General features: G+C 35.8%; 1 protein-coding gene across 1 annotated transcript in view; it reads right to left on the bottom strand.

Moving 5' to 3' along the window:
- Nucleotides 1-4575: 4575 nt before the first annotated feature.
- LOC124520835 (bifunctional heparan sulfate N-deacetylase/N-sulfotransferase 3) overlaps nt 4576-26236 on the bottom strand; it is a 169417-nt gene continuing 147756 nt past the window's right edge. Inside the window, exons 9-13 of the mRNA XM_047091927.1 lie at nt 24673-24847; nt 21254-21424; nt 19621-19730; nt 9579-9681; nt 4576-4695 (exon numbers count right to left, since the gene is read on the bottom strand). Coding sequence (XP_046947883.1) covers nt 4576-4695; nt 9579-9681; nt 19621-19730; nt 21254-21424; nt 24673-24847 — 679 coding nt within the window. The remainder of the gene's footprint in view (nt 4696-9578; nt 9682-19620; nt 19731-21253; nt 21425-24672; nt 24848-26236) is intronic.

Below are 26236 nucleotides of genomic sequence, written 5' to 3'. Positions count from 1 at the left end.
TTTGTCACAGATCCTGTGTGTTTTGGAAATGTTTCACATTTCATTAAGTTTAATTCAGTTTCTGTATGATAAAATGTGGGTAAATACATTCTTCCTAACAATATCTTGGAGACTTTATGCTGCGAGTAATGAATTTGTGAAATTTGCTTTTATTTCCTTGAAAGGGTTTGCTGGGCAAATAGAATATTTGCCTAAATCTGGCAAGTAAATGTCTTTCTTAAATACTTATTGACACTAGTCAAAATCACTTTCTCTAAGAGATGCTCCAAAGGAGATGGTGAAAATATAGTGGGTTCCAATTTTAGTAATTTACTGTCTTTGTATTTATAACTTTTAGGAATAGGCTGAGAAATTATAGAAACTCAAAGATTAAGATTCATATAGGATCAATGGATGAAGGTGCAAGGAGAGGTTAAAAAATAAATTTCATATAGTAATACATAACTGAATAAATTCTTTGTGACATTTCTTAACAGCAGTGAATGTATAGAGAACTCTTATAGACAACAAATTGAGGACAATAAATGGCAAGAACTAGTGGTAGCACTGGTGGTGGGAAGTGGCCCCCAAATTCTGTTAGGTACCCTTGGCCACAGGTGAGTGGTATACTGAAAGTAGAGTCTTGGTATTCTTGGGAATGAAATAAATGTTGGCTTGACCAAGACATGGCTTGATCTTTTGAAATTTAGTCTTCTCTTAGGTAAAGTAAGTGAAGAGAAGGTAAACATTTCTAGCCAATACAAATAATTTCTTAAGGATTATCCACCACAAGTAGTCATTGTTCTTTCCATGACTGCCAACTATTTGGGGATTGGTGTGTGTGCTCGGGGTGTGGTGGGCAGGTAGAAGGCAGCAGCTATGTTGTAGGTGGTAACCAAGCAGAGCCACTTGCGCAAAATAGAAGTCAGCTATAGAGTGTAATTTGAAATTGGAGAAATTCCTTCGTACCAAAATATTTGAGCAGTTCAGTGCTTCCCCATTAGTTAGAGACTTCAGGTTAAAACATATCTCTTAGAAATTATAGTACTGATATTTCTGGAAAGCATAAAGTTATAATTCATTATAAGCCACTAATGTTGATGGGGTTGGTTTATTAACCAGTCACTAGTTGGGCCTGGAGTAGATGGAACATAGGATGACACATATAGACAGAAAATAGGGAGGTCAGATGTATTCCAGACTGGAGAACTATGTGTGTGGGAGACAAACCTATGCAGAAATCAATTGGTGTATGTATATGGGGGTGATAGGGTGAGTTACAACATGAGAAAATCTTATATCTAGAAAAGAAAGGGCTGGAATAGAGAAGAAAATGTTTGTGGAAAATGTGGTTAACTCCCTCCACTTTCTCCCTCCCTCCTTTCCTTCCTTCCTTCCTTCCTTCCTTCCTTCCTTCCTTCCTTCCTTTCCTTCATTTCTTTTTCTTTCTTTCTTCTTTCTTTCTTTCTTTCTTTCTTTCTTTCTTTCTTTCTTACCAGACATTGTTTGTTTTGACAGATTTTTAATAAAAGAGAAAGTAGCTAACACCTTTTAAAGCTCTAAAGAAAGGAGCCCATTTGTCGGAAGCAGACCAGAGTGCTGGGAGTAAAAAATGTTGTAATCATTCAGGTTCTCATGTGTGTTTCTCTTATTCCCTTACTCTAGGATCCCATGGGTGTCTCTAGGAGTTGCTTTATTTCTATTAGAACTAAAAAAAAATCACTAATATTGATTAGAAGGATCTGTGGGAGGTTATATTATTCAAAATAAACTTATTTCCTAATTGGAGGTTTCTTATGCATCTTTCCATTTTGAGTTATATTGGTGGCACCTGTGTTTTATAACCACTTCCCACTCTGTCCCAGGCAAACACAAACAATCAAATATGTAATTATTACCTAAAATCATCAGGCCCAAGCTCCTCATTTTCTTATCACAGTTTATTGTTGTATATATGAGGTACCATGCTACTATCAGAATTATATCCAGGTTTTTTATTTTAAAAAACTCAGAGAAAAAATGTTTCCAGTAATTTTCATTCAATGTGAATGACAAGAATATCATAGCTATAAACATTAAAATAACCATTTCATTTCTTCCTAAGGAAGTTCCAATTTTAAGCAATGAAAAAGGAATTCTATACAAAGCTAGTTTTAAATCACATTAGCTCTCATTCTTTTCTCGTATGTATTTGTTACTTTTAGAATAGTGTAATAATCAGCCAGAGTATATAATGTAGAAAGTATGTATGTCCTCTAGAATTTGAGGTTGCCTCCAAGATACATTGAGTGGTCAAGAATTCTTTCAAAAGTTTGCTTCTATGGACAGCATAATACCTGTACTGTGAATGAGTCAATTTTGGTATGACCTCTTCCTTTTTCTTTCATTATACAAGCATCCAGTAGGGTTTTTTTTTTTTTTTAACATTTATCTTAAAGGGTGGGCTGTAGAGCTAACTCAGTTTACCTAGACAAAATCATGCCATTAGCAGCTTTGTTTAGAAATTTAAATGCACATCTCATCATTAAAACATAAATGTATCAGTTTTTCTTTTTCTGTTTTTATCAAGTAGAAATGTTGTCAAAATAAAAGCACGATACCATATGTAACTGCTGGGGCCTGTTCTCACCACACATGCCCCTCTCAAGCCAATTTTCTTAAATTAGTGGAGTTGAAAGACTACACTCATTTCCCTGCCATGCTGGGCAAGTGCTGCTTTAAGAAAGGCAGCAGTAAGCATGGAGACTGAGTTTACCATATTTGTCCAAATGACTCTGATTTTCTTTTACTGTAGGGGCCTTAAAAACTTGTTCTTTCTCCATTTCTTTTGGCTATTAGCTTGTTTGTTAAAAAATGAGTGTATCATTTGGGTACATAAAACTTTTAAAAAATATTTAATTAATAATTACAATGTAATTTAACAAATTTGTAGTAAGTGGAAGGATCTCAAAATTTGTTTTTAATTAGCAAATAATTGATAGAGTTTAGTTTTACACATTGTAACGACAAGGAAAATATTTGGGTTGTAGCTTTTCCTTGGGTATCTTTTTTTTTTCCTTCTGATCATACTTTTCATAATATTTTTAAAAGCTTACATACTCATAGCAGGGAATTTATGTACTACTTGATTTTTTTTATGTGTATAGTGAATTTAAAAATTAAGTAAATATAAGCAGAGGTCAATAAGTATGATTCTTTTTTTTTTAAGATTAGTCATATGATCATTTAAAACTTAAGCGTAAATATGTTTTAGGAATCGTGTCTACCTCATCGTTGTACCTCCTCTATTTAATTTAGTAGATAATCCATAAATTTAACCATGTTTTATTGTCCTCCACAAGAGAATACACCAAATATTCTTTAAAAAATGGGACTTAGCCCTGCTTATTTTTTTCTGCCTTATATTGAAAGTATCATGGGAAATAGCAGATTATAAATCATATGTCAGTGGGGTTTTTTTTTTGTTACAAATCTCTATATCACAATTTCATTTTAAACTCTCTGGAAAAATGTAGTTTTTCTATAATTTAAAAGTAAATAAATAACATATCATCTAGAGACACTGTGCTTAGTTTTCCTTTAATAGATTTTGTTCTGGGGAAAATTTTTAAAAAAGTTATTCACTTTTAAAAGTCAGTATGTTTCTGTAGATGACACATCCCTCACATTCTGTGCAAGTATTTCTGCAGAACCAGTGAGGACTATTGGAGTAGATTTGTAGCTCACAAAAAGAGGATTTAAATTGTCAATAATATATCTTGAGACCCCTATAATTTCTCCCTTTTAGAGGATTCAGTGAGTACACTTTGCATTATTATTTACTGTTTTGGTATACTCAGTGTGTTTCCATACACCTCTCAATGGCTTTACAATGTATCTCAGTATAACAATTACATTATGACAGAGGAGTCATTAATTTTTACATAAATGCACTAGAGTATGTGTATGAAAAATCACTTTTGTTTTGCTATAGCACTTATCTTTTTATTTTGATGCACATAAACCTCATACATAACCTTTCCACTCTCTGATCTAGCACAAATGGTCATTTACAATTCTTTCTAAATATTCAGTGGATTTATATCTTGGCAAGCATTTTTCATGGGTATTATGCCTTTGGCATTTTATGCTACATTGTGATGTTTCTTTTGCTTCTTGTTTTGTAGGACACTTTATAGAATCAAAGAATAAGAAAACATCATACAGGCAAACAGTGTTCTAAAAACCTACAGAGACACAATCTTAGTTGATATATAAAACAGTAAATATTACTATGAAATGGACAATTCTGCATTTGTGTTTGATACTTATATTGGTTGTAGTTGACTTCCACATGTGTGCACAGTAGTCTACAATAATCCCACAGGCTCAGATATGGATTAAGAGAAAGGCCATAGGCCTCAAGGCTCATAACAGATATTTTTTCTTTTCTTTTTTTCCCCCCCTAATCATCCACATGCCAGCACATGGAAGGAACTTTGTTCTTTTTTCTCATTTGAAGAGGTATATTTTTAAACAGCCTTTTGGTAGCTTCTGGAAGCTTTGGGAAAGGTGAATGTCACATAGAAGATGGATTCTCAAGGAGTTTTCTCAGTGCTATCTCACTTTCTGCAGCTCCTGTCTGAGCCAGGATGGCAGAGGCTGCCCCAGTCTGTGCAGTAGCTTTGAGAGTTCCACGTTGTGATCTCTGTAGTAGCTTGATAGAAATGCTCTGCTCTGGTGGGACATAAAAGTACATTTCACTTTGTTGATTAAAGCATACTTCATATATTTTGATGATGTTTAAATCTGCATCAAGTATACCATACCCGGATTGAAATTTATATTAAGAATGTGGGCTATTTATTTAGCACAACATAAACACAGTGACTCTCTTCCTCAAAATAGACACTCTACATACATACACTTTTTTTTTTAATGTTTATTCATTTTTAAGAGAGAGAGAGCGTGCCCCATACATCCACTGTTTTTACGAGGGAAAGAGCTTTTGTATTAAGCATGTGATTTCTTTGTGCAGAATTAAATGTTAACTCAATCGTGTTGCTTGAAAAATAGCTGTAACAATTGATTGGGTTTAATATTATGCTCTATTAAAATCATCCTAGCTTTGGAGAATGTTAGTTTGGTACATCCATAATATAAAATACTCCTTTGTCATCATTAATTTGCATTTAGATTTGGAAGGTACACAATCCTGTTTTTTTTTTTTTAATGTTTATTTATCTTGAGAGAGAGAGAAAGAGCAAGAGTGGGGGAGGGACAGAGAGAGAGAGGGAAAGAATCCCAAGCAGGCTACGTGCTGTTAGCACAGAGCCTGTCACAGGGCTTGAACTCATGAACCATGAGATCATGACCTGAGCCAAAATCAAGAGTTGGTCACCTAACCAACTGAGCCACCCAGGCACTCCCATAATACTGTCTTAAAAGATGTTTTAAGGCATATAAAGCTTAAAAGTAAGCTTAAAAGTAAGCATAAAAATGCAGTAGGTAGGAGAACCTGGGTAGCTCAGTCAGTTAAGTGACCAACTCTTAATTTCAGCTCAGGTTATGATCTCACCATCATGGGTCATGAGATCAAACCCCATGTCAGGCTCTGTGCTAGGGAGGAGAGGCTTCTTAAGATCTCTCTCTCCCTCAGTCCTTCTTCCTCTGCCCCTCTCCTGTTCTCTCTCTCTCTGTCAAAAAAAAAAAATGCAGTAGGTAAACCAGGTAAACTTCTAACCTATATTTGAATGATTTCACCCAACGAAGGAAAAGAATGCCTTGCAAACTATCCTGACTTAGTGGGGGACAGATTTTGCTTCAACAAAGAAAAAATATTTTAGTAATTGAAACTGCCAAAAATGAAAAGGGCTATGATATATATGGCATTTCACGGGGTTCATAAATAGGTTGGATTACTGTTGGGAATGTTTTTTTAATTTTAATTTTTTTTTAATGTTTAGTTTTGAGGGAGAGAGAGACAGAGCATGAGTGGGGGGAGGGGCAGAGAGAGAGAGACACAGAATCCAAAGCAGGCTCCAAGCTCAGAGCTGTCAGCACAGAACCTGATGATGGGCTCAAACCCACAGACTGTGAGATATGACCTGAGCTGAAGTCAGACTGAGCCACCCAGGCGCCCCTGTTGTTAGGAATGTTGTAAAAGGGAGGATTTCTGCAGCTGTATCTGTACCTCCTGGCTTTGTACTATTCTGGGATTTTGGTTGAGCTGAACCTTTAAAAAGTTTTTATTTGATTCCTTGTGCTATCTTTTAAAATGTCATATCTGGTACTCCATTTTAAATGTTATAGAAAAAAAGCCTCATTTTGTATTGGTAATTTCAAAGTAAGCGTAATTTTTACGGGAATCATGCTCATTGGAATTAAATAGAATATTTGTGCTATATTCTAACTATTACTGTGATCAAAGGAGAATCCAAACCACTGTGTGATTTAAGTGTCACTCTGTCTCATTTCTGCTCTTGTTTTTCCTCAGTCATTGGCTCTAAAACCACCAACAGGCCCAGCTGGCATATTCAGGCAAAAGAAAAAGGTAGAGCTAGAGGCTCTTGAGTGGCTCAGTTGGTTAAGCGTCTGACTCTTGGTCTTGGCTCAAGTCATGATCTCATGGTCCATGAGATCAAGCCCCTTGCACGGAGCCTGCACTGACAGTGTGGAGCCTGCTTGGGATTCTCTCTTTCCCTCTCTGTCTCTCTCCTTCTCTCTTTCTGCCCCTCCCCCACTCATGCTCTCTTTTTGTCAAAATAAATAAATTAATGTAAAAGAAAAAAAAAACGAAAAAGGTAAAGATAAATTATATTTCCCAGATATCTACCTCTGGGAACCTGATCATTCTGTGCCTCCTCTGCTGCCAGCCAGACCTGGAATCTAGGGATGAGCCCTAGGTCTTTGTGCAGAGTTTGAGTTTCTGAACTTCCCCATTATGTTCTCTCTTAATGGCCCACTTTGTGCTATTTCTCTTTATGACTGAAGTCCTGCTTGGAAAAACAGCAGCCTGGGGCTACCCAGTTCCTGCCAGCCTGCTCCCTAAAATTTCCACAGAGTAAGTGATTGTCCAACATCTTAACTAACTCTGGAACTGAATCTCCTAGGATCCATTTCTACTCTCCATCCCTTTGGAGTTTGGATTGAACGTCTGATACTGAGGATTATCTCAACCTCACTTCAACTTATTGGCCTTTGGGGCATCATTTTTAACCCTGGCTGCCTCTGTCAGTGCTGCCTATGTAGATAACCCTAGTCCTGTGCCCTATTATGTGTGTATGTGTGTCCCCATAATCCTGTCACCTTAATCAAGTAACTCTTTCCTCTTGTTGCTCTGCTCCCTCATTATGGCAAGATAAATGTTATGAGATTTGCAAAATACAGTATGTTCTATTTTGGAGTCTAATATATTCAGGCCAAAAGTTACCAGAACAGAACTTTGTCGTACACAAGACTTATTGAACATACATTGTTATCTGACAGTCATTCATAAGGGGGAATTTTTTAGATGGTAAAATCACAGATAAGAGATATGCTAATGTATCTCAATATAATCTATTTCATGCAAACTCATGAGGAGATTATAATATATACTTATATAATATAAAACCATAATAAAAAGGAATCATATAATACATTCAAGATCAGGTATTTTATTTGCCTATTATTAAAGAGTCTATTACATGCTTTTGATTTGGAGAGAGAATAGATTTTAGTGGTATTAATTTAGAATGTCAGTTTTTATTCTTTTTCTACACTGTATTTTCACAAACCAAGTACAAGTAGAAGGAGGCCAACAGCTTTCTTAATTTACCTGGATTAAATGTCTTCTATGATGTTTTGGTGACAGTTGGGTACTGACATTTTTCTGTAATAGGAAGAGAAGCAGTGTGGTGACGGTACTGCCTGCTCTCATCCGTTCTACACATTTGTGTTTCCGTGATCTCTGTGAAGGCTTCTTACTCTTCCCTTTCCTCTGGTCACTATTTGCATAAAATCAACCACTTCTACTCCTTCAAATAAACCCAGTATATACATGATACTGTAATATAAGAAATATATGTGTTGGGTTTCCATCTCTGGTTCCTGGCACAGAGATCCTAAAACCCTTGCAATTTCCTGAGTAATAGGGCTGAGAGGAGTGTCTTTTGTTATTCATAATAAGCCCTTTTCAACTGTACCTAAGTTTATGCTAACGAGGTGACTTCAGACGGGGGATGGTTCCTAGAGGAACCAAACACATGCTTAGAGGGTTGGAACTCAGCGCTCCCCTCTGACCTCCAAATAAGGAAAAGGGACTGTGGATCGAGTTAATTACTAATGGCCAGTGATTTAATCAATTGTGCCTCCATAAATGGAAGCTCCATAAAAACCTTCAATGAAGGACTTGAGAATGTCAGGATTGGTAAAGGCACCCATGTGCTGGGAGAGTGGCACACCCCAAACTCCACAGAGAGAAGCTCCTGTGCTTACGACCCTTCTGGACCTTGTTCTATGCACTTTTTCATCTGGCTATTCATTTATATCCTTTATAAGAATAGAAAGTAAAAGTGTTTTCCTGGGTTCTTTGAATGGTTATGGCAAATTATAAAACCTGAGGAAGGGGTCATGACAGCCTTTGATTTGTGGCCACTTTGGACACAAGTCAGTAACCTGGAAACCCATTACTTGCTATTGGAGCCTGAAGGGAGGGCAGTCTTATGGTAGTAGGCCGTTTACCTGTGGTGTCTACACTAATTTGGGGTAATTAGAATCACAATTGAGTTAAATTGTAGGGTACCTATTTGTATTGCATAAATTTGTATCATTGCTTGGTATGAAACTCTACATATTTGGTGTTAGAAGTGTCTGAGTTAAAAACAGTCCAGAATTTATTACACAGAAACCTTGTTGAGAGGTATAGAAGTATTGATATCCTAAAAGTTTGGCTTTTCTTATCTTTCTTTACCACAAAATCTAATATTATGTCTCAGTATGTCTGTGTATGATAGGAGTAAAATAAAATGCTACGAAAGATGTTCTACAGTGTCTTTTAAGCATTTTAGTTTTAATAAATATAATAAATAGCTTTGACATAAATGAAAATGATATATTTTATATTAGATTCTTGAAATATCATAGAAATTGCCCTTTAGTTCCTATTAATGTGTAAGGATTTTTCTCATAGTACTCCAAAGGTAAATTTTAAAATCAACCAAAGAAAACCACCAAAGAAATATTATGCAGGCCACACTTACTACTATAGAGTAACTTAGTGGGAAAAAAATAGAAATCTTTTGGTCCTACTTTCAATTTCCAGTTGATGTATTTCCTGTCTTGGTTTCAGTTAACATATTTAGTGCTAAAATTTTTGTGAATGTATCATACTTTTTGTCATGAGATGTTGCCTTCTTTATTCTACTTCAAAATAGAAACTTCGGTTGTTTTCCTTTATTCTTGCATGACAGGTAATATATCACTGGAAAAATCAAAAGAAGCAACCTGGATACATTGAAATACAAATATCACTTTTAGTTTTTAGAGGGGTTACATTTTTATTATAACTACTTTCATAAGAAAATACATATTACTTATTGTTTGCTTATTTAGTTTGTATTTATAAGCTCTGTACTTACATCAGGATCCATTGGAGGGTATTTTCTTCCTTTGCTTTTTCCAAGGCATTTTGTTTTACCTTCTTCCAATAACTGACACCAGAAGCCTTTATGAGAATCAAACCTAAAAAAATTCAAAATACAAAGCACAAAAAAGTATTTTGCAAGCAATTTCTAAGACATAATGACCAAAAACATGAATATATTTTTGGATCTTAATCTATAACCAGAGAAACTGGTATATTTTTTGACTAAGTCATTTTGCATAAAGTCTTTTGGCGTACTTCTAAATTCTGAGTCCATCTGTCATATTTGTGAGTTTGCCAGATTCCTAATAGAAAAATTGTCAGCAGAAGGTCTCCTATTAATAGAAATTAATAAGCCTACCTTATTCCTCTGGAAGGAAAAAGTTTGATAAATTTCAAGTCAGTTCTTTTCCTGTGTAGGGTTTAGAAATGACAAGTCAGGTTTCATCCATATTTATGGACTTACATAGTACTCGTACCATACAATTGCAGACTAATAGAAGACAAAGGGTTTTGGTGTGCTGTGGAGTGACTAAATTTAGCATTTTCTGGCTATAATCCATTTAATTTTCTTCCAGAGCACTTTCTTATTTTGGTATGAGCTCTGTATTAAAGTAACTGTACCTATAAATGTTGATTTGCATGGCATAATTGTAATCAAAATAATAGTAGCATATTAAATTTATATTTTATTTATTATTTTTAGTATATTTTTTGTTTTTATTTTAATTCCAATTAGTTAACATACTAAACTTATGTTTTAGTTCACCAAAATGTTTTTACCTTTTATTTTTTTTTAAAGTTAATTTATTTTGAGAGAGAGAGAGCATGGGAGGGGCAGAGAGAGGGAGAGAGAGAGAATCCCAAGCAGGCTCTACACGGTCATTGTGGAGCCCTATGCAGGGCTTCAAACAAAATAAAGGTCAGAAATAGACCAACACGTCTACAATCAGTTGATTTTAAAAAATAGGTTTCAAGTAAATTTGATGGGAAAGAACAGTGTTTTAAATGAATTAATCTGGAAAAATTGGATATCTATATGGGAAATATGAATATTGACACTTACTTACACTGTATAAAAAAATTAACTTGAAGTCAATCCTAGACCTAAACTTAAGAGGTAAAACTATAAAAATTCTCAAAGTAAACAGGAAAGACACATAGGGAAAACACAGGGTGGTTCAGTTGGTTAAGCATCCGAATTCAGCTCAGGTCATGATCTCACGGTTCATGAGTTCGAGCCCTGCATCAGGCCCTGTGCTGACAGCTCAGAGTCTGGAGCCTGCTTCAGGTTCTGTGTCTCCCTCTCTCTCTGCCCTTCCCTTGCTCACGCCCTCTTAAAAATAAATAAACATTAAAAAACCAAAACACAGAAAATCTTTGTAACCTTTATTTAGGCAAAGATTTTTTTTTAATGTTTTATTTATTCTTGAGAGAGAGAGAGACAGAGCATGAGTGTGGGAGGAGCAGAGCGAGAGAGGGACACAGAATCCGAAGCAGGCTCCAGGCTCTGAGCTGGCATCACAGAGCCTGATGTGGGGCTCAAACTCACAGACTGTGAGATCATGACCTGAGGTGAAGTCGGAAGCTCAACTGACTGAGCCACCCAGGCACCCCTTTAGGCAAATATTTCTTAAGGTGAATGCTAAAAGAAGAATAATGATAATTTTGGACACATCAAAACTAAAAACTTTTTTTTCTAAAACACTTAAGAAAATTAAAAGAGAAACCATGGATTGGACAAAGGTATTTGTAAAACATAGGACTGGACTACATATGTAAAACATAATAAAGGACTTGTATCAGAATATATAATTCAACTCAACAAAAAAGATGATAATACCAATAAAAATTGGGGAAAAGATTGGAACAGATACTTCATCAAAAAAACATATGTGACTGACCAGTAAACAAATGGAATTATTGCTTAACATAATTAGTCATTAAGGAAATTCCAATTAAAATCACAAATGAAATACCACTACACGCTCACTAGAACAACAGTTTAAAAAGACTAATATGAAGTGTTGGCAAAGATGTGGAACCTCTAGAATTGCTATACCTTTTTGGTAGAAATTAAAATATTACAGCTAATTTGGAAAGCTTCTTATATATCTTAGTATATAATTACTATATGACCCACCAACCCCATTTTAAGGTGTTTACCCATGAGAAATGAAAATACGTGTCCATACAAAGATCTGTACACAAATGTCTGTTGTAGCCACAAATGGAAACAACCCTATGCCTATCAATTAGTGAAAGATGAACAAATTGTGTTATATCCATAAAGTGGAATAATAATGATTAAAAAAAGAGCTAATTACTGATAGATGTAACAACAGGGAGGAATCTCAAAAGCACTATGCTAAATGAAAGTAGGTCATTGGTTGCTAGTGGACCAGGAGTGAGGCGAAAAGGATTGACTGCAAAGAAGCATGAGGAAACTTTTTGGATTAATGGAAGCGTTCTATATGTTGATTGCGGTCGTGTATACAATATACGCATAAGTCAAAATTCATCAATCTGTACATTAAAATAGGTAGATTTTATTAAATATGAATTTTACATCAATAAAGCTGATTTCAAATTATACTGTGATTGTGTATGTACATGTATGGATGTGATTTGGAAGGTACTCTTTATGTAGCTAATCTAGAGTTTTTATAACATAGCCCTGTGAAAAGATTGCAAACCTAGATTTCTGCCTCTGTACTGGTTTGGATATTAGAGACACTAAAGGATGATTCACATCCCACTTATGCAAAGCCTATTTCTCATCATTACTGACACAATTGTGTGAGATCAGGACACAACATGGTATGTCTTCATGTTATTTATATTCTTGTTTGAATCAGTAAGACAACTGAATAAAGTAGTCCCATATTCAGAGGCACAAGAAAAAAAAGGATTAATAAAGACTATTACTTAAATAATCTGTACATGAAATCTGGAAAGTTCTTTTATTCATTCATTCATTCATTCATTTGAAAACTGGGAAGTTCTACTTTTTTAATATTTCTACTTTATTTTTTTGAAAAAGAGAGAATGTGATCAGGGGAAGGGCAGAAAGAGAGGGAGACAGAATCTGAAGCAGCCTCCAGGCTCTGAGCTGTCAGCACAGAGCCCAAAGTGGCGCTCAAATTCACAGACCATGAGATCATGACCTGAGCCAAAGTCGGATGCCTAACCGACTGAGCCACTCAGGCACTTGGAAAGCTGGGAAGTTCTAATACAACAAAATTTCTGGAAATCTGCTATTGATATAGTATTTTTCATAAACATTTTGTCCTTAACAATTTCTACAATTGAATTCTGACTCATTTTAAGTATTTAAGTGATCAAAATTCAGAATCCAGACCATTATTTTTTTTTAATAATATACCTAACTCTAGATACATGTCTGGAACATACATATGCCTTATGACAGAACATTGTTTTTAAAAGACACACTGAACTTCACACATAATATAATTAAGAATCAAAATAAAAATAGGTTTTTCTTTCATCTCTGCTAATTGGTTACATCTTATGCAGCAGGCTGTCATGCTTGGCTTTATTGAGAAAAAAAAAAAAACTGTGTGTGTGTGTGTGTGTGTGTGTGTGTGTGTGTGTGTGAGACACATAGCCCAGGCATCTGTATGCATATGTTCATAGGCAATGGCATATGTGTACTGGAGTGGAAAAGAAAGGAAGAGAAAGGCAGAAGGGAGATCATGTTTATTTTCCAGGTGACTTGAGCTACAGGTGAAGGGATTGATGTTGACCTTATGAGTTTGAAGACATCAACAATGCAGTTTCATAGCTCACATGAAGAAGCTTGATAGAAAATGGAGAAAGATCTCCCTACATCTGTTTAGAATATCAACAGTAACCCCTTAAGATTAATCCTGTTACTGCAGGCACTGATATCTGATGGAACAGCAAGAAGCATCCTTTTTTAAAGTGTAGGCACTAGACGTGGCTAGGACCCTTCTTTAAAGGATTTCAGGAAGTAAGTAAGTTTTATGTGTTGTTTACCACTATGGTTACCCGTTCCTGGAGGCAGAGATACTTTGTTAATCATTGTATCCCAGAGTCTTGCATATAGTAGTCATTCAATAAAACTTTGTTGAATTAGAGTAAAACAAGAATGGATTGGCTCTTAAATATCTATAAAATATCACCGTGATGTCTAGAAATAACTGGAAGAGACATGTAGGTAGGGACAATCAAAGTTCTCCAACGATTCAGCCTCCAACTGGCAACATTCCTGTATTAATGATAATGTGGCCTTAATTTTACCCTTGGACAGGTGAATCCTAGGGAATATTCAAATTATACTTAGAAGGTTCAAGCATGTTTAAAATGCCTTTAAATTGAAGTAACATTTCCATGGGAGAATAGTGAACTGAAAACAATGCAGGTAAATCTCAAAACCAAAACACCATCATGTAGGTGTTATGGAACAAACACAGAAGTTATTTTTTGTTAGTTCTTTTTTTCTTAATCAATTTCCTCTCTACACACATGCTTTTATGATTTAATGAACCATTTTGCTGACGCCCATTTTATTTTTAACAGTTTTCGAGGTTTTATTTACTTATCATAACACCTATCTTAAGTGTTCAATTAAGTGATTTGTAGCAAGTTTATATAGCTGTATAACTATCACCACAATCTAGTGTTAGAACATTTCTATAATTCCCCCAAAACCCTTAGAGCCCACCAGGGACAATCCCTGCTGTCACCTCCAGCCCCAGGCTAGCACTGATCTGCTTTCAGTCTCTAATATGTCTTTTCTGGACATCTTCCTCCACCCCATTTTTTTTTTTCCTGGTGTGGATATGCCAAATTCTGTTAATCCATTTACTGGTTGGTGGCTATTTGGATTGGTTCCATTTTTTGGCTGTTATTAATAATGCTTCTGTGAACAAGTCTTTGTTGGATGTAGGTTTTCATTTCTCTTAGGGTAGACTCCTAAGAGTAGACTTGGATTATTTGTAAGCTTCTGTTTAATTTTTAAGGAACTGCAAAACTGCGCTTCCAAAGTTGCCATATTATTATACATTATTATCAGCAGTATATGAGGGTTCTAGTTTCTCTACATTCTTGCTAACATTTGGTATTGCCTTTTGGATTATAACCATTCTAGTGGTATTTCGGTGTGATTTTAACTTAATCATATCACTGTGATTGTACATTTATTATGCAGAGTGATTGTGCATCTGAAGATGGATTCTTTTATAATACAGTCTGAGATAACTTCAAAAGCTCATTTTAAGGTTTCAGTCTTTTAAAGAAAGTACTTCCTGTTGGTGTACTATCCATTAATAAAAATTCATAATATTGTTTTTCTCTAGTTGTAGCTTCTCGTGCCAACTCGAAGAGCTTAATAGATTGGAAGTGCAGGCTCCAGTGGACTGGCTGAGTTTCAGTCCTGACTCCTCAATTTATATGCTAAGTGACTTTTGGCTTAGCTTTCTGTGCCCGTTTTTTTTTTTTTTTTTTTTTTTTTTAGCTGAAAAATGGAGCTAATAGTACCTCTCACACCTAGTGTTGGTATGAAGCAATATATGTAAACATATAAATGTAGAACATATACATGCATATTGATTTTGAAAAGTTATGAACACTCTGAAAAACAAATTCATTCATCATAGGAAATTGGAGCAGACTATCTTCTCTTTCACTACTTACCACTGCTAGATGGTCTTTCATGGGTAGTCTAGGGAACCAACACATTTTGGCTATCATGGCTACTTTAAAAAAAATTTTTTTTTTAACATTTATTTATTTTTTGAGAGACAGAGACAAAGCACGAGTGGGGGAGGGGCAGAGAGAGAGGGAGTCACAGAATCTGAAGCAGACTCCAGGCTCCCAGCCGTCTGCACAGAGCCCAACATGGGGCTCAAACTAACTGCAAGATCATGACCCCGGCGCCCCTATTGTGGCTACTATTTTTTTTTTTTTTTTTTTGCTACTAAAAAAGGTTTTAATGTGGCACATTTTTACAAAGAGTCATCTAAAATGGGATGGGAAAGACTTCCTGGTGAATATAAATTTGGTTGCCAGGGAAATGGTATTAGAAACAACTGAAGTCCTTCTTGGGGTCCCTGGGTGGCTCAGTCCATTAAGTGTCTGACTCTTGATTCGGCTCAGGTCATTATCTTACAGTTCATAAGCTCACGCCCCACACTGGAATTCTCTCTCTCTCTCTCTCTCTGCCCTTTCCCTGCTCATGCTCTGTCTCTCAAAATAAATAAATAAACATTGAAAAAAAAAGAAACAATTGAAGTGCTTCTTGAATTTTGAGGCAGCTTCAATTCTTTATGACTTAGTCAAGCCCCATCCACAGAACCAAACCCTGGCCTTCAAATTCTTATTGTCCATTTATTAAAGTTTTTACAGTAAATTAATATTAAAAACTCATATAACTCAATCTGGTCTCATTTATGTTTACAAACAGGTTAACTGAGAAATAAAGATGTCAGGTTCAGGTATTTAACTAGTATTTCTTTCTTTCTTTCTTTCTTTTTTTGTAAATATTTATTTATTTTTATTTTTATTTTTATTTTATTTTATTTATTTATTTTTTTTATTTTTGGGACAGAGAGAGACAGAGCATGAACGGGGGAGGGGCAGAGAGAGAGGGAGACACAGAATCGGAAACAGGCTCCAGGCTCTGAGCCATCAGCCCAGAGCCCGACGCGGGGCTCGAACCCACGGACCGCGAGATCGTGACCTGGCTGAAGTCGGACGCTTAACCGACTGCGCCACCCAGGCGCCCCTATTTATTTATTTTTAAGAGACAGAGAGACAGTGTGTGAGCAGGCAAGAGGCCGAGAGAGAGAGAGGGAGATACAGAATCCGAAGCAGGCTCCAGCTCTGAGCTGTCAGCACAGAGCCCGATGTGGGGCTCGAACCCACCAGCTGTGAGATCAAGACCTGAGCCAAAATCAGACGCCTCACCGACTGAGCCACCCAGGCTCCCCTTATCTAGTATTTCTAAGGGTGAAACCTCTTGTCATGAACATTGATGGCTAGGTAGAACTATTAGAGCATATATTCATGGAAAAATAAAAAAAATTATACTTTTCATTTTACTTTATACAAAGTAGCAAAATTCCATGCTACACATTATTTTTACTGCTTTCTCTCAAATGATCAGTTGGCTCTAAAACACTATGTAACACACTACATGAAAGCTAAAATGACGTCAGTATATCAATCCAATTTACAATTTAGGCATAAGGTTTTGTTGAACTAGAATTGTAAAATGCTGATTACCATAACTGAATGAGAAGTTCCTATTTATATTGTTTAAAACTTATACTGCTTATTTAAATCACATCCATTCTGACCAAGAAAATCAGATTTTTTTTCATATTCAGTACGTCATTTAAAATTCATGATGACAGCACTATGTCATTTTAAGGCATCATAGACTATCCAATGAGTGTATGAAATTTGGAACTCTTGAGTGCTTTCGTTAGCAATTGTGGAAAGGAATAAATAACACTCTTGACAATGGAAGCTGATTGACATTTTTCTTGAAAATAATTTTGAAATAGGGACTTTTTTATATTGAGGATAATCAGTTTATAGAGTGCCTAAATTGGAGTACTCTTTCATGCCAAGCCTGTTCAGTAAAGTCTTTGTGTAGACCTGGTTTAATTCATTTATTCTACTATGTGCAAAAAACTGGATTTATGTGATTAGTTGAGAATTCATATCTGCTTGCAGTTCAGTACATTCTTAGAGGATTTTAATTATTTTTTTTAAGTACCAAAGATCTAGTCTTCACTATCACTAGCAGAAAAAAATATGAAGCAATAAATGACATTCCTGAGAACATACATTTTGTTTGACCCCCAGTGATCCTCAATATGTCCAAAGCACCACAGAAAAAACCTATCAGTACAGTTATTTTACCAAGAGTAATTAAGTTATCGGGGCATGATTCAGAACAACTGCAAAAGGCTTGGTGAAGGATGATTCAGACTAAGACAACGACATGAAATTCCAAATATTCCACAACAGGTACACTGCTGATTTTTATAAGATGTGTAAAGCCAACTGATGATTGACAAGAAAATATAAAAAGAAACTGAATGGCTATACATTATCTCCATCAGCAGGGTAAGAGCTTGGAAAGCCCTGCAAGATGAGAAGCCATGGTTTTAGAGACTACACATATCTTATCTTGCTACTTCACCCACTGAGCTCCATAGGAGGCTAGAGAATCACATAACGGGCAATTTTAGCCAGGTACATCCCAGGTGCAAAGCGATCCACAGTTCTTTGTATGTAGTATGTTGCTCTGATATTACTTCTCTTAGGTTTACACTCCCTTTTCTAGGCAGTAGAGGGGAATAAAAAGCTTGCTGCTGAGCTGGATGCAAAGGGGACAAATACACAGCATGCAGGTCAAGGACCATTCCATAAAAAAAGAAATTATGTCTTTATAGAATACTTCACTTCTTTTTTTCTGAAATACAATGCTTTGCTATATGCTGTATAAAAAAGACCCAAAGATAAGCCAACTTGAAATAGAAAACTGTTTAGAAAATAAAAGCTTTCTTTTCTAAGAGATACTTAAAAAGATATAAAGGGGAAAGTGGACTTGAATTTCTAACTGCAAACTAAAATCACTCAGCTTTCTTTAAGGTCAAGCCGGAAGTTAAATACCTAAGGCTAGTAGAGTCTGTGTTAGTACTTGAACTAAAGCTCCACAAAGCTCTAATAGTACTCATAGTATAAAAACACATAGGTCAGAAGGTTAATAGTAATAAGAAAAGAAAATGGCTCTTGGGAAGGAAGCTCAAAAGTCAAGTTCCTTTGTCCTCTAAAGCAAAATGTCCTTTTTACATATGTCTCTACATATGATTTCTGCAAGACATAAGCAGTATTTGATGTTTTTCTGCCAATCTTTATTGTAAGGGATGCTGAAAGGTAAAGGAATCCTGGCACTCACAATGTCTAACCTGCTGTAAGATAAAGTATACAATGAAAAGAGAAAATCAGTTGATCTATAGATGTGAGTTTTATACTGAGAAATACAATGGAAGAATTCCGTAACAGTCTTTTTTAGTTTCTTTAAGGCTCAGTCTATGAGTCTAAAAATTTTAAAAAAAGTATTATAGTGTAGGTCAGGTCCATGGCGCATTCAATTCTATCTTCCAGTTGCTCTAAGCACGTGAAATAGGAACAAACACAACCCTCATGAATATTATTGCTGACTATTATAATGAACAAAGAAAGATGGAGGTCTTATTTCAAATGCTAAGTGGAGTCCAGAGTCAGGTAAGAGAGCTACCTAGGGGGCAAAATTTCAGGAGGCACTCACTGTCAGGTATTTGCGGGGTCCTGAGAACGAGTGCCTTCTTACAGTACTAATGACTCTCTTGCCTTATGCTTGTCCTGGCCCAGATGGTGTTAGTTACCTAAGGAAATCAGAAAAGAGCAGCAAAAGAAAACCAAACCAGAGCTGTAATTGCTGTGGCCTTCGAAGGAGAGGTGACAGGGTCAGATACACAGTGGGTAAAGACATAAAAGCAAAACATGGAAGTATGTGTAAGAGTAATAACAGCATATCTCTTTCTGCCTATTCAGTCACCTACTGGGTGATTTCTTGCTGCATGACATTATTTTTGAAAATTGCACAAAAGACAGGGCTCATAAACCATCCAGTTAATCACCTCTTCATGCTTGCAAGAGTTCCCACTATTGTCTGTTAAACAGGTTTAGCACTTACTGACTTTTTTTAAGTAGCCACTTTTGTGGGTTAATTCTTGGTTTTAAGATTTACAATTATTTTGCTTCTCTGCTTTCCTTCTAGGGGAAATCTTTCATAGTTAGAAATCAACAGAGGATTTAGAACATTTCTTTGCCACACTGCTGAAAAGTTCATTCCAAAGTAGTTAATGTCAAACTAATCAGAAAATAATCAGTTATGTAAGGAGAAGCCAACATAATAGTTGCATCACCAAACTGCAACTTTTAAAAAACCAGTTCTCTAATGAAACTTCAATAAGTTAATTAGAATATAAACTTACGTTAAAGCTTCTGAGTAATTATAATGAGGAGAGACTCCTAGAAATTTCTGTACTTCATCCATCACTGTAGCAGGATCCATCCTTAGCTGTTGCCCATCAATAATTAGCAACTAAATTACCAGAGAAATTAAAACAAAAGACAATGCACATTGAAGATAGATGTGTAACTGTATAATTAAAAATTTGTGCACTCTGAATTTAGTCAATGAGAGACATTCTACTGAGGGCATTTGCATACATTGTTGTTAGACTTAACCAGACCAATCTCATTAATGACTTAGAATAAGAAATAAATCACACTGATTAAGTGTACTTAGGTTTTGTAATCTGAGAAGTCCCCAAAATACTATGAAAACAAAAAAGCCATTTGAGGGGACCAAATGAGCTTAAGAAATGTGATTACACATCACAAATGGAAACCAAGTTTAAAATAGGCAAAACTGGTGTGCCTGGTTGGCTCAGTCAGTTGAGCATATGACTGTTGATTTTGGGGTTGTGAGTTCAAGCCCCATGTTGGGTATAGAGATTACTTTAAAAAAATCTTAAGAAAACCCCACCAACAACAGGCAAAACAATGATTACATCATTCAAGATTGGAAAGAGCACTGTAGAAAAGAAGAAAAGTTGTAATAAGACCAGGTGTAATGACACAGAGGACATGTCATTCTCCATGAGTCCATTCAAAGGAGTAGCACTGTAAAGTTTTAAGAAATACTTAGATAACCCATTTGGAGAAAAAGACAAGACTCCCAGACAACCTGAATGTGGACAGAAGTTCTTCAACTGACTGAGGGGAAGAGTTTGCTTGTTACTCTAATGAGGGAGGGGTGTGGCCCAGAAGATAGAATGACAGGTGGCCATAATGGAGGACCACAAAGAGTGCAGTGCAACTTCTGCTCATGCTTCTTCTCCAATATTTCTATTCAGTCTAGACTGGCATTGTTCCCTAGAATGTTCTGTGACTATGGGCATTGTTCTATAGCTGTGGTGTCTAAAAGGTAGCTATGGAACATTTAAAATGTGGCTAATGTCATTGAGCAACTAAATTTTTAATTTTATATACTTTTAGTAGAAATTTAAATAGCCAGATGTGGCAGCAGCTACCACACTGGACAGCACAGTCCTAGATACACAAGCATACACTACGTCTGATGTGACTGGACTGCTTTAAGCTATCTAATGGAGGGGCTGAGTTTGCAATCTAGGTTGATGTCTAGCAAAAAAGAGAAGCAAAGAAGGCAAGAAGCTCATGAAAAATTCAGCAAGGTGGTTCAAAGGGAAATAATGACACTTAATTAAGAAAAACATTATTTGCCTTGTTTGGTTAAGATGTTCTCAAGCTTTATTCACAGAATAAGAATCAGGGATATGAAGCTTTTGAAGTTCTTGACAATCAGGAAGGGTATGCACTGGAAAATACAGCAGGGAGAATTATCCTGAAATACTTTTAGAAAGAAAATTAAACAGTTTGTCTACCTCTGCCTAACTATTATTCCTTGCCACAGTCTTATTATTTACAACTAAAGAGTAAAAGCCAGTAATGTTTTAATGAGTAAAAATTTCCTCTATCCTGGAGGCAAAGTCATCAACTTAATGAGATTGTAACATGATGGAAATTCTTATTGCTCAATACCTGAAAGGGAGGGAAATAAACAAGCCATCTCTCGATGTGGCTGGCATACCACCCTGGGATCAAACATCTCTTCTGCAAGGCTCTAAGCTCGGAGGGTGCACGGGGACCAGCTGAGATCACTTCGTAAAAGCTGAACTTCAGAGCTGCAGGGTCTTCATGCGATCGCTGATGCTATGATGAAAAGGTGGATAATTAAACTAACTTGAACTATAGGCATGAATAATTAAAAACCAATCTCTGCGACAAGTCTCGAAGCTAAAGGAAGGAGTGACTCACTGCTGGAGAGTTATTTGTTTTGCAATTAATAAGGGATGAAAATGTTTGCTTGGAGCATCAGGATTTAAACTTATGACACTGATGAGGGAATATTTTTGAGAACTTATTTGGCAGAGGCTGAATTCTTATTGATAGGCTTCCTTAACTAACTTTACTGAGTTGTTTCCTTAGTGTATATATTTATTCTGAATGTAAACTTTTGAAAGTTGCATTAATGCCCCCCTTTCAGCCCATAAGCAAACCATTTGTTATGTCCATTGAGTATCCATAATACACAAGCACTCTACTGGTCTGCCACAGTTTTGCTCCATCTAGAATGCAGTTTTAGATTAGAAAAGCCCTACTGGCTATTTTAAATGGAAAAACTACCTAAAACTCTGACATGTACATTATCTGAAATGCACAGCTTTTATCATATACTACCTAGCATCTAAAAGCCAAGATTATTTTACCTAATGGTAACCTTCCTTTGTGATGAATCAGAATCATTTATTGTACAGAAATGCAGAAAGCAGCAATCCAAATAGGAAAGTGTTTCATAATGGCTCAGGCTGAGGCCCATGGGTTTGAAGAAATCACCTTTTCCCTAAATTGACCAATAAATATTCAGGCTTAGTGGTAGGTTTGTGGATGTTTACCACATCTAGTTGAATAGCAAATTTGCTGCAATTGAGATTCAAATTACTACACTACAAACACTACTAGACTTTGTTAAGGCCTGCATTTTGCCAGTACAGAGTGATTTATTTATAATATTTGGGACATTTTGTTAGCTTACAGCCTTGAAACCTCCTTTTATGGTAAATTCTCAATTTCTCAGGGGCTAAGTGGTTGCCAAGTTCCAATTTTCTTTTCTCTTTGAGTCAATTAAGGCTTATTTCTCTTTTCTCCAGATACCTGGTAGAAAAGGTAAAAGGCACAAAATCTAATCAGTCAATTTACAATTTGCTGTATACTATGATTTAAAAGATGGCTGTAGGAGTCTGGCGTCAATGCTTAGTGTGGAGTTGTGGATTTCGGCTTTCCAGGCTGTCTCACTTCCTATTATGCAGATTATTATCAATCTGCCTAGCTAAGATTCCATCTGCTTTATTATGACCTTTCCCCTACCCTGTCTCAGCCACAAAACCTTTCCTGACAATCTGTTCTTCCTTTTTGAATATGGAAAAACTACTTTTGTTAAATAACAAAAGGACCCAGTGCTGAGAAACTTTATTCTCTAATATCATAGATTGTCATGAATTATCTGTTTGAAATCCTATCAGTGGAAATGGAATGTACCACTCTTACCTGCAAGATCAGAGCTATGTGCATTCACTTTAGTACAGAGAAGCAGACTTAGTTCCAACCCAGGTGCAGGGTTTCAGATAAGGAGTTTTTGGTTTCGTTGTTTTGTTTTGGTTATTACCTTTGTCATTATGTGGTATCCTTCTTTGTCTTTTGTTACAGTCTTTGTTTTAAAGTCTATTTTGTCTGATATAAGAAGCATTACTACCCTAGCTTTCTTTTTGCTTCTTTTGGCATGGTAAATGTTTTTCCATCTCTTCACTTTCAATCTGTATGTGTCTTTAGGTCTGAAGTGAGTTTCTTGCAGGCAGCATATAGATAGGTCTTGCTTTTTTATCCATTCAGTCACCCAGTGTCTTTTGATTGGAGTGTTTAGTCCATTTACATTTATAGTAATTATTGATAGGTATGTACTTATTGCCATTTTGTTACTTGTTTTATAATTGTTTTTATAGGTCTTATCTGTTCCTTTCTTCTCTTGTCCTCTTCCTTTGTGGTTTGATGGCTTTCTTTCTTATTATGCTTGGATTCCTTTCTCTTTATCATTTTGGGTATCTACTATACGTTTCTGATTTGTGATTACCATTAGGTTCATATATAACATCTTATGCATATAGCAGTCTATATTAAGTTGGTGATTGCTTGAGTTTGGACCCATCTTTTTTTAAAAAAAATTTTTTTTTAATGTTTATTTATTTTTGAGACAGAGAGAGACAGAGCATGAACGGGGGAGGGTCAGAGAGAGGGGAGACACAGAATCCGAAGCAGCCTCCAGGCTCTGAGCTGTCAGCACGGAGCCTGGCGCGGGGCTCGAACTCACAGACTGTGAGATCATGACCTGAGCCAAAGTTGGACACCTAACCGACTGAGCCACCCAGGCGCCCCGAGTATGGACCCATCTTAAAAACACTAAATTTTTACTTCCCCCATCTTATGTATATGATGTCACACTTTTACATCCTTTTATCTTGTGAATCCCTTAACTGATTTTTGTGGATATAATTGATTTAGTCCTTTTGTGCTTTAACCTGTATACTGGTTTTATAAGTGATTAATCTACTATTTTTATTATACATTTGCATTTACCTGTGAAATTTTTTCTTTTCATAATTTTCTTACTCTTGATTATAGCCTTTTCTTTCCACTCAAAGAATTCTCTTTAATGTTTCTCAGAAGACTGATTTAGTGGTGATTAATTCCTTTAACTTTTTTTTTTTTTTTTTTTTTTTGTCGGGGAAACAATCTCTCCTTCTATTCTGAATGATAACCTTGGTTGCAGGTTTTTTCCTGAATGTATCGTGCCACTCCCTTCTGGCCTACAAGGTTTCTGCTGAAAATCAGCTGATAGACTTATGGAATTTCCCTTGTATATGACTGTTTTCTCTTGCTGCTTTAAAAATTCTCTCTTTATCACTACTTTTTTGCCATCTTAATTATTATGTGTCTTGGTGTAGACCTCTGGTTAGAAGCAATACTAGTCTAATAACAGATAAGGAGTTTCTGAATACAGCATTTCACATTTATCTTAACTTTATAGTTTCCAAGGAAATGGGGCCCTTAGTCTATTTTTTTCAAAATGCAGATGTGTAGAAGCACATATGCACATCCAAATACATAATATTTTGTTATATTTTCACTTCATTAATATATTTTATTCAATTAGTGCAAAATTAAAAAAAAAAAACTTGAGAAAGTATCTCCAGAAACAAAGAAAACTTTATCCACTTTTATGCAGATATAAAACTAGCAAATCTACTCTTTTATTGAGACCTGAGGTGGTTGCTATTGCTGCAAACCATCTCCCCTTCTTCATAGTCCCCTTCTTACCTGTTAGATTCTGTCTGTATTTTTCTTACCTGATACCAGGAATATGCTCGGTCTGAGGGGTCAATGAGGATGGTAATGATCTTTGCTTTCGGGACCAGAGAAGCTGCTCTTTTAGGAGCTTCCTCTGAGTGGAAGTAATTGGCACTCTTTTCAAACAGAAAGTCAGTGGTGACATTAGATGGGACTGGGAAGAAATCCATATACCTAGAAAAGAAATATTTCTCAAAATAAGACTGGTTTATACTCATACTCTGGTGACTGTAGATGTCACAGGTATCCCACAAATCATTTGTTTCCTAAACAAAAGGCTTTTTCTATAAGGCATCTGTTCTATACAGTTTGCAAGGGAAACGTGTATAGAACACTAATAATGTATTTTGAGAATGCTTTTCTAAATACATTTTCTTTTTGTTTTGCTTACTATCAGAAAAAAAAAGGTATGGGAGATAGCAAAAATGTAGACACAGAATGATCAAACTGGAACAATAATCATCCTAACTATATAAAATGTATCTAAATGCAGAAATACTTTACAGAAAAAAATGTGTGAGTGCTGAACCAAAAGGAAAATTTGATCAAAACAGATGATATGTTCAGTTCAAAGACATTCTAAAAGGACTTAGACAAAATGTTTTTAACTTCATCACAAGTGAAATAATTTCCTTCTCACTAATGTGGTGCTGTGGTTGCATTCAACTATAAAATGTTTAAGTGCAGAACAAATCTGGTGTAAACATTGCCTATTTGCTTAACATTTTTTCCATTTAGAGCCATTTATATTCTTTAGAATATTCATAAAATTTTAAAAAGTATGTACATATTTCTAAATATAAAATCCTATCAAATTTCCCAAGGTCAGGTCCTATATCCTTAAGTGGGGTGAGAATGTAAATCACCAGCAGAATGAACATAGGAATAGCTAAAGCCTTACGCACAGAAATGTAAGACAAAACAGAATTTGTATAATGTCTCATCTGTACAAAAGCTGTCAAATATAAACTGATTCAGCATGTGATAACAGATATTTCTGAGGGACTAAGGGACAACTTTTAAAGGAAAAAGAGCCTTTTTTGGAGAGCACGTGCAAATTTAACTTCTAGGGTTTCTTACATTTGATCATAATGGCTTCATCCTCCACTCCCACCCTCTTCAGTTCATAAGCCATCATGACTTTGGGCTACCAAGATAGGGTAGTTCAGTAGTTACTGAGAAAGAGAGTCATTAGCATTTCTGTGATGACTTCTTTATGCAGTACGTTGTTTTCTTTTAGTCACCTCACACGATAAAGCTTCTGGTAGGATTCCAGTTGTTAACATATTGCAAAGTTTGGCTGGTACAACAAAGTGATGTCTTGAAACTCAGGGCAGTAAAGAAATCCTTTTATGTTTTCTGGAAATTGCCTTGGTGATATGTCATTCTGGCATCCTTTTAGGGGGAAACAGATATGTAAAAATTTCTGGAAAGTTTGATCTGCTGTTTTGGTGTATAGTCTATTTGTAGAAAGTGCCACATTTTAAGATATTTCTTAAGTTAGATGCTCACCCTGGTTCCAGAGATGCTAAGGTTATCCCAAGTGTCTAGTGATACCTTATT

Source organism: Lynx rufus, unplaced genomic scaffold (genome assembly GCF_022079265.1).
Source record: "Lynx rufus isolate CCGP_SWC_20201006 ecotype Redwood Valley unplaced genomic scaffold, mLynRuf1.p SCAF_3, whole genome shotgun sequence".
Taxonomy (NCBI): Eukaryota; Metazoa; Chordata; class Mammalia; order Carnivora; family Felidae; genus Lynx; species Lynx rufus.
This window is presented reverse-complemented; position numbering and strand designations above follow the sequence as displayed.